This window comes from Rhinolophus hipposideros, assembly GCF_964194185.1.
Source record: "Rhinolophus hipposideros genome assembly, chromosome: 13".
In the NCBI taxonomy this organism is placed as follows: Eukaryota; Metazoa; Chordata; class Mammalia; order Chiroptera; family Rhinolophidae; genus Rhinolophus; species Rhinolophus hipposideros.
Window position 1 is genome coordinate 62023095 of NC_138059.1, and position 13532 is coordinate 62036626.

General features: G+C 32.1%; 1 protein-coding gene across 1 annotated transcript in view; it reads right to left on the bottom strand.

Annotated features, from left to right (window-relative positions):
- MYBL1 (MYB proto-oncogene like 1) overlaps nt 1-13532 on the bottom strand; it is a 32776-nt gene that overhangs the window by 14853 nt on the left and 4391 nt on the right. Inside the window, exons 2-7 of the mRNA XM_081070366.1 lie at nt 8993-9098; nt 8592-8663; nt 6532-6624; nt 4889-5109; nt 3260-3434; nt 475-546 (exon numbers count right to left, since the gene is read on the bottom strand). Coding sequence (XP_080926492.1) covers nt 475-546; nt 3260-3434; nt 4889-5109; nt 6532-6624; nt 8592-8663; nt 8993-9098 — 739 coding nt within the window. The remainder of the gene's footprint in view (nt 1-474; nt 547-3259; nt 3435-4888; nt 5110-6531; nt 6625-8591; nt 8664-8992; nt 9099-13532) is intronic.

A 13532-nucleotide genomic window follows, 5' to 3' on the forward strand; every position in this document is an offset into this window, starting at 1 on the left:
TACATTTAACTAATAATGCTAATACTACTAAACCTCACAATCCTTCTGGTGTCTAAAGAGGTGCTGGTAAATATTTTTAATGAAAATATTTGGAAAATTTAAATGCATTAAAAAATTTATATTGCATCATCTATATCAATTTAAAAATGTATGTCTGGAGTATGTTTCAATTAATTGAATTTTAATACATATTTTCTATCTAATTTACAAAAATATGTCCATTCACAACCTTCATGTTTTACGTTGGAAGAATGAAAAGAACTGCCTTACTGGTGTTGTCAATCACCTTGCATTTGTAGTTTGTTTCTCAAACCCACTTAACAAACTTTCTCCTTTAATGTTATAATACTCAAAGTAAATAGGACAGTAGTATTGTTTTTGTCCTAGTTTTATAGGTGAGGAAACAGGCACTATTAGACTTTCAAAAATATGTTTGAAAGTGTTTCTTTTGTTTTATTATAAATAAAAAGTTACCTGAATAAAGGCAGAAGTCTGAACATGTTCTACACAATTGCCTTCAGGTGACACATACTGATAGCCTGGGATCTAAAAAGTAATTCAATCGTTAATATCATATATATAACACTATACAAATATTCAAAATCTGAGGCAAAGCACAAAAACTCTTGATTAAATATCAACATTAAAAGCTCAGAAGTATTTCTGTTAACTTTGAATATTCATATCTACAGTAGTTTCTTATCTAACAAATGCCATATTTTGCTGTGTATAATGTGCTCCCGTGTGTAACGCGCACCCACGTTTTTGGCCCAAACTTTCAGGGGGAAAAAAATCTTTCATTTTAATTTTTATTTGTTTACATTTAGGTACTTGTTTTTTGTATTACAAAAGAATTTTAGCGTTTATTTTTAATATAATATGGTACAAGAAATTTTACGTAACAAACAATTGCAAAACACAAGAACAGATACAAGGTACAAGAAATTTTATGTACAAATTTATGATATTTACACATCATAGAAGGCCAAGAACTCTTCCTTGTTGGCAGCTCATGGTAAGTTCAACAAAACCGATGACTGCATTCCATGGTATTATTTTGCATACGGATATGGTTATTGATTTCTAGAGTTACACTTTTAACTCATAAGCATAATTAAAAGAATTAAAAACATTTATATAGATACAGAATTTGTACTATCCACGTATAATGCGCTTCCTTATTTTTCCTTCACCAATTTGGGCAAAAAAGTGCGCATTATACACGGCAAAATATGGTGGGTACATCTCTCATCTTAGAATCTACTGATTAAAAGTCATATAACACCTAGGAAAGACCTATCGTCTTCTAAATGAAATATGAGAATTATTTGGCCTAAATTTATCAGCCAATCACTCTATCTATTAACTACAATATCCACCAAATATTTTTTTAAGTCTTCTATTAGAATTGCTCTGTCTCCTGGAGAAGACAAAGTAATTGTCTTCCTATGTTTCAGAGGAAGGGGTTAGTCCATATGAAGCACTCACAAAGATGGAGACTAAAGCAAATTTTTCAACATCATATCTACTACTCCTACTACCACCCCATGGCAATCTGTTGGGTAGAAAGATAGGAAAAAAAGAGGCTTCTTCTGTTACTTGACTTAGAAAAACAATCAGAATCACTCATGTACCTTTCAATGCTCTGAATTAAGTTACTAGACTAAGAATTATTCTGTTTCTTTTCCAGACCATCTATAATAAGGATTTTGAAGTTGCATACAAATTTAGTGTGTAATGGTGGAAAGAAATGAGAAGGTATTTTTAAAAACTAAAAAAAGAAAAATATGATATGACTTATTTTCCAAAATGGCCTATCTGAATCACTATCTAATGCAGTATCATTATACTTCTAACATAGAACTTAATTTTCAGCATATTTGATTAGCATCAGTTACCACTCAACTTGGTAACTCCAATGGATTAAAAACATTGTCTTTCTCAAATTTTTCACGAAAATCTGTGACAGCATTTCATACCAATCCATTTTTTTTCTTTCAAGTCAAAATTAAATTATATTTTTAGTAGTTTAAATGAATTGAACTATGAATATATAATCTTTCAAGAATATTAAAAGGTAAACAATTCTTACAGTACAAGAACTATCTTTATTTTTTCAATATATTTTGATTGAGATTGTTAAACACTCACTTCTTTGGCCCCAAATAATTTTTAAAATTATTTTTCTATGAGTTAAAGAAATAAATTTAAATGGTAACCTTTCTAAGATAGAAGCAGAATGTTTCAGTTTATGCTGCTGAAATCTAGATCTCTAAAGAAAAATGTAAAGAAACATACACTAAAAACCTTAAGATACTGAGTATCAGCAGATAAGTATAATGTCTTCTTCACATGTTTTTCCTATTTGTAAATTAAGATGTCATTACTGTAAGTGGTTCTTTTAAAATTATGCCTTAAAAAACGTCCATTTAATGGAAAAGAAATACTAAGCACAGATTTTTAACACTAGCCAAATTTTGCCTTTTGGTAGATACTATTAAGTCCTGACATACTCTTCACATTGTATGTGTGACAAGAACAAGAATTGCTCAACATGGTATGACAGATAGCTAGACAGGGAAATGTAAACAAACCTTATGAAAACTCCTAAACTAATTTCTTACAGGTAGGAAAGTGCACTGTAAGGAAACTAGAGCTTGACCCATTATGAACGTGGGTAATCTCTACTCCAATGAACCTTTCTAAATGAAGACTGAAATCACTCAACTGGTTATCAGGGGAAAAGCAAAGTTAAATGCCATCAAAGAACCAATTATTTACCACACTCTTCAAAACTATGGCTTGAATGATATTTTTCTATTTTCTCCTTTATTTTACTATTTTCCCCTTTAAACCATTTTATATACACTTACATCTTAGATATATGGAATACTATAATTAGACAAAATTTTTAAAAAACTACAATAGATGTTAAAGCACAGATGACCACTGGCTTTGAATCATAAATAAAGATTCAAAGAATGATAATATTAGGAAATTTTACCAGATAATGTAAAAATTACGTGTAAAAGAAACATTTTAATAAGTTTGTTCCCAAAATATTTATCAATCAAAACAAATAGAGATTAAACTGCCATTAATTGTATAACAGCTAGTTATGGAATATTTTTTCAGCTTGGAAATTCAAATGTCTATTCCCCTTAATACATGTTGTATTTGTCCTATTAAGAAACCAAACACTTTCCCACATCGCAACTAAAGAAATTTTTTAAATAATAAAGGTATTAAAAATATGTGCCTGAACAGGTATGTAAAACTGATTCTGGGTTTGCAAATGGTCCATTGTCGCACAAGGTTTGTGTTGAAGTTTAGCTGAAGATCGTTCTGATTTTATTCCATCTTGTAAGTAGCCCTCCTGTTCCACTTTTCTTCGCATAGTAGAATTCCAATGGTTTTTTATAGAATTATCAGTCCTACAAAATGAAAGTGTATATTTTTAAAAGAAAAAGAGGATTCCACAAATTTGAATGCTGTATAAAATGTACAAAGTACTTAAAAGAAAGTTTACATTTGGTGAAATTAGATACTTTTTTAATTAAAAAATATAAACCATATGTCTACATGTCAGGCCCAGTTCTAAGCACTGGAGACATAGTAGAGAATAAGACAAAGAAAGTCCCTCTCTCAGGGAACTTACATTCTCATGGGAAGAGTGACAGCAGGGAAGGAGGGAAGAATAGGAAAACAAAAAAATATATATAATAAGAAAAATACCAGTGCGATGTAGATCATTAAAAGCAGGATAAGAAACACGAGTAACTAGGTGATTAAGTGGTCCAGGAAGGACTATGTGTGGTGACAGTGAAGCTAAGATCTGAATGACAAGAATGAAACAGATAATACAAGAACAGAAGGAAAAAAAAAGAGCATTAAGGGCATAGCAAGGACAAAGACCTTTGAGCCAAGAACAAACATGGTCATGAAAAGCAAACCACAAATTATAGAATCTCAGTAATCTTCTGTACTCCTTAGAACAAAATACCTATGAAAGAAAGAGTTCACCACCCCATTTTCACCTAAGTTCCCTTTAGATAAGTGTAAATCTTCAACCTGCAGCTACTTGTAGTGTAAATTCCATCCTTTATAAAATATACATTTACTGAGAGCCTGATTTATGTTAAGGCACTAAGCTAGGTTCTATGGACAGTAAAAAGATGTACGAAATTACAAACATCAGAAGTTCCTTGTCTATGAAGACAGCAATGTTCGCTCTGCATATTTCACAGTATATGAAGATTAATTAAGAATATATGTAAAAGCATTTTACAAACTAGGAAGTACTATACAGATAGGGATTAATATAAAAAACAAATGCATATCTTCTAAGTGAGATATAGATTTGAACCAGTGCAACGTATAGTGTACACAGCACATTACTGCCGGAAAGAAATTCTGTATTTTAGCCACACAAATATATGCACGACCCCCATGATTTGAATCACACCATAATTAATTAAGAATTGAATTTTCTCTAGTGCACTTTTATAGCAGTTTATTTCAGCCAGTGTATTTGTTATTCTCTGTTCGATGTAGATTCCATTCCCCCAACAGAGTTTGTACAAAGACGGTCTGCCTGACTGGCATTGATATGTACAAATAATTTTGGGAGGGTAGTAAACTTTCATAATCCAAAGGACTATCATTTTATTGCACAAATTACTGCTATGAAATATTTCATTAAAAAAGTAATTATATCCCTTACCACAGAACATATTAACAAATAGTTCCAAAGGGTTGCTTGTCTTATAGTTTAAAATTTAATTATAAATAAAATAAAAGTCATGGGGTACTTGCAAATATATTTAATACTAATATAATAAAGATCAAGTTTAAGTACAGAAAAATGTATATACATTTATATAAGCACCTTCCAGGAAGTAGTTTGGCAATTTCTGCCCAACGATTTCCCAACCGCTTATGTGCTTCATAAATGATCCTGTCCTCCTCTTCTGTCCAGGAAGATTTCTTTACCTCGGGATTCAGATGATTATGCCATCTTTCTCTACACTGCTTGCCTATTCTTCCTTTCAAATGTTTTGCAATTAAAGACCATCTTTTAGGCCCATATTTCTGAACTAATTCAATAACCTAAGAAACAGAAAAACAAAGTTTAACAAGCATCACCTTGACAGATGTTAAAACATAATTCAACAAGACAAATAAATGAGAAACAAAAACTCACAGACACAGACAATAGAGGGTAAGGGGGGAGGAGGGTGGTAGACGAGGGTAAAGGGGATCAAATATATGATGATGGAAGGAGAACTGACTCTGGGTGGTGAACACACAATGTAATTTATAGATGATGTAATACAGAATTGTACAACTGAAATCTATGTAACTTTACTAACAATTGTCACCCAATAAACTTTAATTGGGAAAAAAAACACATAACTCAAGAATACTATTTTTGACACCTGAAACTAATAATCAAATTAAATTAAAAATAAAGAATACTACTTTTAAAAAAAATGCATGAAATGCAAGCCACAACTACAACTTAAAGAAACAATTTTACCAATAAATACTACCTCAGTATTTGCCAAGTTCAAAAATTGATCCCAAACTTATCTAAAATTTACAAGGTGCTAATTAAAGTGACTTGTAAATTAAATTGTTTTCATACAAAATTAATTTAAAATAACAGTAAAAATGGTAAGATTTATGTATTTTTTATTCTTACATCTTAAAAAAAAAAAAAAAAAAGCTTCAGCTGAAAGCCAAATAAATCAAGCAGGAAGAATCTACAGTTACCATCTTTTCACTTTTCCCTTTCCCAAACTAAAAAGACATAAATCACACATTTTAAAACTTAGCATTAGCCATCAAGTAAATCAGATCAGTTCTGAGCTTACTGAAGTAATTTTTTTTTGAGTGGCAATAAGAATACTCTAATTCCCCAACTACATTAACAAGTTTTATGCCATAAAGGACATAAACTAAAGGGCAATTCCAAGTGGAGGACCGAAACTCTCCCATTCTTTTATAATACAAAGAATTATCTTGCTTTTTAAATCATCCAACCCTTTGGAAACATGATGCTCTGATATCTACCTTATTTCGGGGCTTATTATAGGTCAAGAGGGAAAGTTAAGAATGACTTCCTCACATATAGTGTTAACATATAAAATAAAAATTAAATTCTGTTTTTAAAAATGTTTACTCAATTTTCAAAAAGAAACTATACCCTAAATGTTGCGAACTTAAAGTCTAAACAAGGTGACTAAGCTGACAGTATTTTTTTCTTTTGCAAACCAAACTCTCAGACAGAAAAGGCTATACATAGTTTTTAATATATACATATTAAATTTATTAAAAACTACATTTCAAGACACTTAATTCATTAAAAACTACATTTCAAGACACTTAACTTTTAATTCTTATGCAAGCAGCACCCAGAGAACAAAATCAAAGTCATTTAAAGGTATACTTAACGTATCAAAACAACGTACTAGGAGGAAAAATAAGCTAATCCACCTACACAGTGGAAAAAAAAAATGAACATGTTACCCTCTGATCTTCTTCTTTAGTCCAGGGACCCTTTATCAATTCTGGATTTAAAACTTTCTGCCATCGATGCTGGCACTGAAAGTCAGAACGATTCTGAAAGAATTCAGACGATTTTGTTATTGAACAACTGTCTTCCAGAAAGCAAGTCAACCCACATTTATGTCTCACAACCTTAAGATCGAAGTCTTCAAGAACAGCATTCCTTAAACATGTCATATTTACTTTACATGCCTGTGTCCCAATTTTTTTTTTCTTTTACTAAAGTCATTGGCTGGGATCAGAGTACAAATAAAAACAAGACATAATTTGAAATCAAAGTATTTGTTTCTATACTATGCCTTATAAAACAGCAAGCAGCAAAGCTATGACACAAATACTGCCCATAAAAATCGTCTATAAGGTTGAGAAATAAAAGGGAGCAAACAGAAAACTATACAAAGCAGATAAAAGAACTCAAGCAGCACAGCAGTCTGGATTCACACAGTACAGCAGTAATAATTCTACACAATTAAAAAAAAAAACCCTAAAGGCATTACTAGACTAATGCATGGTATTTAAAGGATGGTTATACATGATGACTCCCAAGTTATCAAGAAAAAGTAAAAACATATCTATATGTATAGATGGTGCGCATTATCTAGCACTTAAATTATTTAACTATTGAAGCTTAAAAAGAAAAATGAATTTACCAGGATAAAAAACCTTATGTAGAAACATCTCAAACTCCACAAATGATTAATAAATGCAGTCTTACTTTATTTAGTCAATCCATGACCTAGTAACACCTATGTAGTACAGTGACGATGACAACAATAACTAACTTTTCATTAGTGATTCATTGTTTACAAAGATATTAGTTCATATACAGGATTACAAATAATTTAGAAGTATATAAAGGGATAGATACAAATACTTTGTTTACCAATAGCTCTGTCTTTGTGCCTAGTGGACTTCAAATTATTTTTATTCAAACTGAGCGTCTTCATTTATGGCTTCTGTACATCAATGCTGATCCATTTTGAGGCTATCACTTCAAAATAATCAGGTCGATCCTGTTATGTTCTTGTAGCATTTCTCTGTTCACTTCATTTGCTGTTGTACAGTTGAAGTTAAACTGATAAAGCTAATGTAAATAACTGTCCTACTTTAGCTTCCATTTATTGAACATCTGCAAAATGTCAGGAACTGTGCCAAACATCCTATATGTTATTTCTAATTCTCACAAAATTACTACAAAACGAGTATTATTATAGATAAAAAAGCCAAAGACCAAAGAGGCTGAAATTTTTCTAAGACATTCGAACATAATTCAGACTGACTCCAAAACTTATGCTCTTTCCATGATTTGGTCTCAATTTTCAGGTTATGTTAAAAGACATTAAAACAATATAGAAAGAACACAGGGAACATGGTTTCTGAAGCCCAAGGTAGTAAATACAGAAATTCCAATCGAATATTTTGTCTTACTACCTACAGTATACTAAGGAACAAATAAAAGTACATGTGAAAATACTTTGTAAATTATAAAATTATTAGGTTGGTAACCGCAAAAGTAATTGTGGTTTAAAAGGTTAAAAGTAATTGCAAAAAACCACAAGTACTTTTGCACCAACCTAATACATGCTAATGAATAGTATGTGAATACTAGTATGGTGAACAGTAAGTATAATTTTAAAAAAATCTGTTAACACTTTAAAATGTAAGCATTTTATGACAAACTTTTCAACAACACCTTTTCTTATTAGCTATCGAATAGTTCAATGTATTCAACTTCTTTCAAAATGTTTTAACATTTGTCAGCAAATATTTATAAAGCCCTACCCAAACTTAATTATCATTCTTATTTTAGATTCGTAATCTAAAATAAGCCCTGGATAAACTAATTACTAGAACATCAGGCTTTCGAAGACATTGGCAACTATAGGAGGACCAGAAGAAGAGATGTTTTTAGAAAGGAAACCTAAATCTAAAATAATATAGACATATTCTTTTAAAAACAGCAAATTTAACCCATTGATTTAAATCATCCATTATATACAGAAATATAATGTTTTACTTACTTGAAGATGACTAGCAATTAGAGTCCAATCATCAGTTCCATGTTGTTCAACCAACTTCTTTAACTTATCATCCTATTAAAACAGGTTTGAATATTAGAAAGCTTTCCCCCACCCTGTTCCTCTGTCCCTGAATATAGATAACTCGCCAATTCGTTCATGGCATTATCCAGTGGCCATTGTTAGCAGGACTGAAGCCACTGTAATACAAGTTCTCCCATTTACTATACTTTTTCTGTCAGGTTCAACATCAATGCACTATTCATGTATCTGGTTGAAGAAAAATAATGTGCAAGTTAGTTGATGGAAAACTTTTCTCATGTTTTGTTTTTAAATATTTTTCACATCTATGATATTATTAATAAATACAAGGATGAAATCAGTAAACCTTATCAGATAATCACCTCATCTCTTGTCCATTTTACTCTGTTCCAGAGTTTCTTCAATCCTTTTTGTTGTGGTACTTCATAATCATGATCAGCATACTGAAGGTCATCATCCTCATCCTCACTAAAAACAACACAATTGTGAAATCAAGAATTTTATTTAAATTTGTATGACTGAAGAAACCACTCAGATTAAAAGACACATATCCAATCAGATTATTCAAAGTATAAAAAAATTTAAGAGACATACCTAAGCGGAAAATAAGCCCTAGCATGATTTTTCAGGATGACATCCCCTGAATGTAACCCCTAATACATCTTTTGGAGCAAAAATTAATATAGACTCAGTCTTAGTTTTGGGGAAACACGGCACAATGGAGAAGAGCTATAGTTCTTACTGACACCGGAGAGATGAGGGTGGATTGTCACCATGGTCCAAGTGATAATCTTTACATCATGCTAAGGAGTTTGACCTTTATTCTTTTTAACCTTTATACTAAAGAGTTAAAAGACTTTAAGGGAGTCAAAGATAAATATCTTGTGTTTCAGATAAGTCACTGGCAGGAGTGTGGAGAAATGGAGGGAGGAAGACAAATTGGTAATCTTTTATAATAAGAAAGTAAGGAAGTAAGAAATAATTCCAAGTAAGGAATTATTAGGACCTGACAATGGTAATGATAAAATACAAAACACAGCCAATTAAAAGGCACAATGGAAAAAATAATCCATTAATAATACCAACAACAACAAAAAGTTAAAATATGTAGAAATAACTTGAATGTACAAGATCAAGGTACAGTAAACAATAAAACACGATTTTGAGACACAGAAAACTTGAACATATGGAAAAACATCCAGACCACATTCTTAGAAAGGAAAAGAATATTAGAGGTGTCCATTCTCCCTAAATTAATAGCAAAGTATACTGTACAGAAACAATAAATAAAACAGAATGGCACTGGAACACGAACAGATTCATAGATCAGTGGAACAGAATAGAATACTCAGAAAAAAAATGAAACCCATATAAGAATTTGGTAAATTATAACAGTAACATACCAAATCAGTGGGGTAAAGATAGACTTTTCAATAAATGGTAAGACACTGAGTAGCTATTACAAAAAAATAAAGTTCAAGTCCCACTTTAAGATTACAAAATTCAGATATTTTAGTTTTTTAAACATGAAACCACAATAGTACTATAAGAAAATAGGGTAGAATTCTATTTTTTATATCATTGAATAAAAGAGATCTAAATGTTACAAAAATCAAGAAACCATAAAAGAACAAACTGACTAAGGTAATAATAGTGGCAATGAAAAGAAGCACATGAAACTGAGAAACATTAAAGAGGTAGAAACAAGATTTTACAACGAATGGGTATGAGAGACATAGGAGAAGGAGGAATCAAGGGTGACTCCCAAATTTCCAGTTTTGGAAGCATAAATAGAGCTATTCACTGAGGTAAGGAATAGAGTAGGAGAAACAACTTTGGGAGGGAGAAGGGAATGGGGAGAGTAAGCAGTTTTAGACGAGCTGATTTCAAGGCACTTGAGAAATATACAGGTGAATATATATATAACAGAACTGTCCAAAGAAATGTAATGCAAGCCACATATGTAATTTCGTAGTAGCCAGGTTTTAAAAAAATAGAAATAGGTGAAATTAATTTTAATAATCAATATTATTTAACCCAACATATAAAAAATGATCATTCCAACATAATCATGAAATACTTCACATTCCTTTTTTCTTATTAAAGTCTTCAAAATCTGGTGTGTATTTTATACAGTACATCGCAATTCAGACTAGCCACGTTTCAAAAGCTCAACAGCCTCATGTGGATAGTGGCTCTCCTATTGGACAGAGCAGATCTAGAAGGAAACTGGGCACACGTGTAAGTAGCATGTGGCACAGAGAGGTGGCTCAACATCATTATTTTTGCATAGGCTGATTGCCTAAACATATTCAAACTTATTTTTGCTTTTCTAGATTCAACTCTTTTCCAAAAATTCATTCTGATTTCAAATAGCAAAAGTTCGATGATTTGTTTAACCTTACCGTAATATACTTTATAACACTCAGGTAGCTCCTAATATCTACATATAGTTTCAATCTTAGAAAAACGAAGGCCTAGATTTAATATATGCTGTCTACAAATCTTTTGCGGGAACTTCATTTCCCTTGATTTGTCAATGCCATAGGACCAAAATTCATCATCTGACCAAGCAAGACACCACGATCCTCTATGCCACTACCTATGACATTTATCTAACTCTAGTTCGATGCACTTTAATATTCAAATGCTCTCTCCCAAAAGCCAATGTCTATTTGTAACAATAATCTGCCAGTTCTAATTACATAAATGCTTGTTTTGTTAAACTATGCCAAAAAACACACACACGGGTTTAATTAAAGAAAATACTTGCTGTTTGCAGCCATCTTTGGCTATTAGAAATATTACCTGACTAGCCAATATTATTATTTTTTAACTTGGAGATCGTTCCGGATCCAATGACTTCATACATTTCTAAGGCGGTTACAAATCAGATTAAACACCATACACTGAAGCGTTCTGCCCCGTTTGTATGTACACATGGCAGCTACCCTTCCTTCTCTATGCTCAGCACAGTTGCCAACGTTCCCCCGCAAAGCGTAAGCTCAGGAGTGCAAAGACTGCCTGATATGTTCACCTCTCCACACCAAGCACAGTACCTGCCATTCAAATGTGTGTGTAAAATTAATGCTCTTCCTTACTCTTTCATCTCCTCCAAGTGTTCTGTATTCCAAAATTCCCTCAATTCCTTTCAACCCAGTCAAAACTTTACCTTCCTCTACACGGCAGATCTCAAGTGAACACGAGAAAACATTTTTTTAACAAATGAAAAATAACTCTTAGGAGGAGGTGAAAGGCATTCATTCCCATTTGTTAAAAAGGACTTTCAAAATCCAAATGCACCTCCAATTGGAAAAGTATAAGAAGCCGAACCTGCTGAAATAACATTAAAAAAAGTATTCAGTACAGAAGGGGTTCTTTGGAGTGTCTACTAATGTTGCCTAACCTTTCCTAGAACTGTCTCTAGCAAGTTCACCACTTCCTGCCATCCCAAACAGCCCTCTGTTGTGCTTTTCACAGGTTTCCCTCTCCTTCCTCCCCTCAGATCCCAAAAGCTTCCACAACAGCATTTTGAAACTGCTTTAAAAATTAGGTTATTTGTAGATTAAAACAATTTTTAATTTGGGGACTTGCCCATATAAATCTTGAGTATTCACAAAAATATCTACATCAAAGCTAATCTGTACGAAATTCACCTTAAGGTTCTTACAAACTATTTTAAGACTATGAGTCCAAAAACGTTACTTGGGTCAAAAGACTAGTTTCCAAGGAATAATTTTCCTGAAAGCGTGTTCATTTTAACGTTAAAATTCTCCCTTACTTTGTAACCACATAGCTGATCTGTGAGAAATTTCTATTTCTATATGAGGTTTCATTCTGTTTTGCATCAGTATGTCATCAATTTCAGGCAGAGTTAATCAGCTCAGTGTTCAGGAAGCTGGGTTTTTTGAGTGGGTGAGTGTGAGGGAGGATTAAAGTAGAATTCTTAGAATCATCTCTCTGCCACGGGGACTTTCCTAGAGTCTGTCTACCTAGCTACTTCTTAGTTTTAGCATTAAGTTATTTCTGCATTATTTTAAGTGATTGTTGAAAGGATGAGGTAACTTTTAAATAAGTATGATAGAAAAAAATTCTAGAAATTTATCAACATCACTAACTTCAACAGAAAGATCCCTGAGAAGGCCTACAATTTGCCCCCAAAAAGGGAAAGGATAAAACCCGGTAAGAAACCTCACCAATATTCACTCCACTTTTCACCATTTAATAGTAAAAAGGTCTCATTGATTAATAATCTGCTCACTTTTTCTGCTTTTTATATCATCTTTTAGCATTTCTGTATTGTAGCAATCAATGCTGGTAATATATAATAAACAAAATCAACTTCCTACTGTGTAGGTAAATAACCCATTTCTAGCCTAAATAACCTTAGTCAGCCTAAGGTGACTAATCCAGAAGACAGCAAAAACAGATGAAATTATTTCTACAGTCACAAAGCAAAAATAGAAGGGGAATTTGGTCTCTGAATCTCCATCCAGGACTTGGTTTCCAGAATCATTCTGTCAGGTTTATTTAAGTCAAAGAAAATATTTATGCTGTTACTGTTAATACATTACCTAAGTATTATAGTCAAATGGAAAGGGTTTGTAGATTATGAATGAACAAAGTGATTAGGGTTGATTATGAAACAGCAAAATGAAACACACGCACACACACACACAAAAATACTATGATTCATTAAGCAAGGAAAATGGTTAAGAGTAATTTCACACTGCGGTGTAAGCTAATAGGATGTGACAGTCATCTTTTGCCTATGAAATAAATACACAAACTAGTCACACTTGACAATATTAAGATAAAACATTCAGAAGAAGTTGAATTTTAAAAGAGGCCAATTATACCACCTAAAAAGAGTAAAATGAGGCAGACTTTGAGAATTTTAAA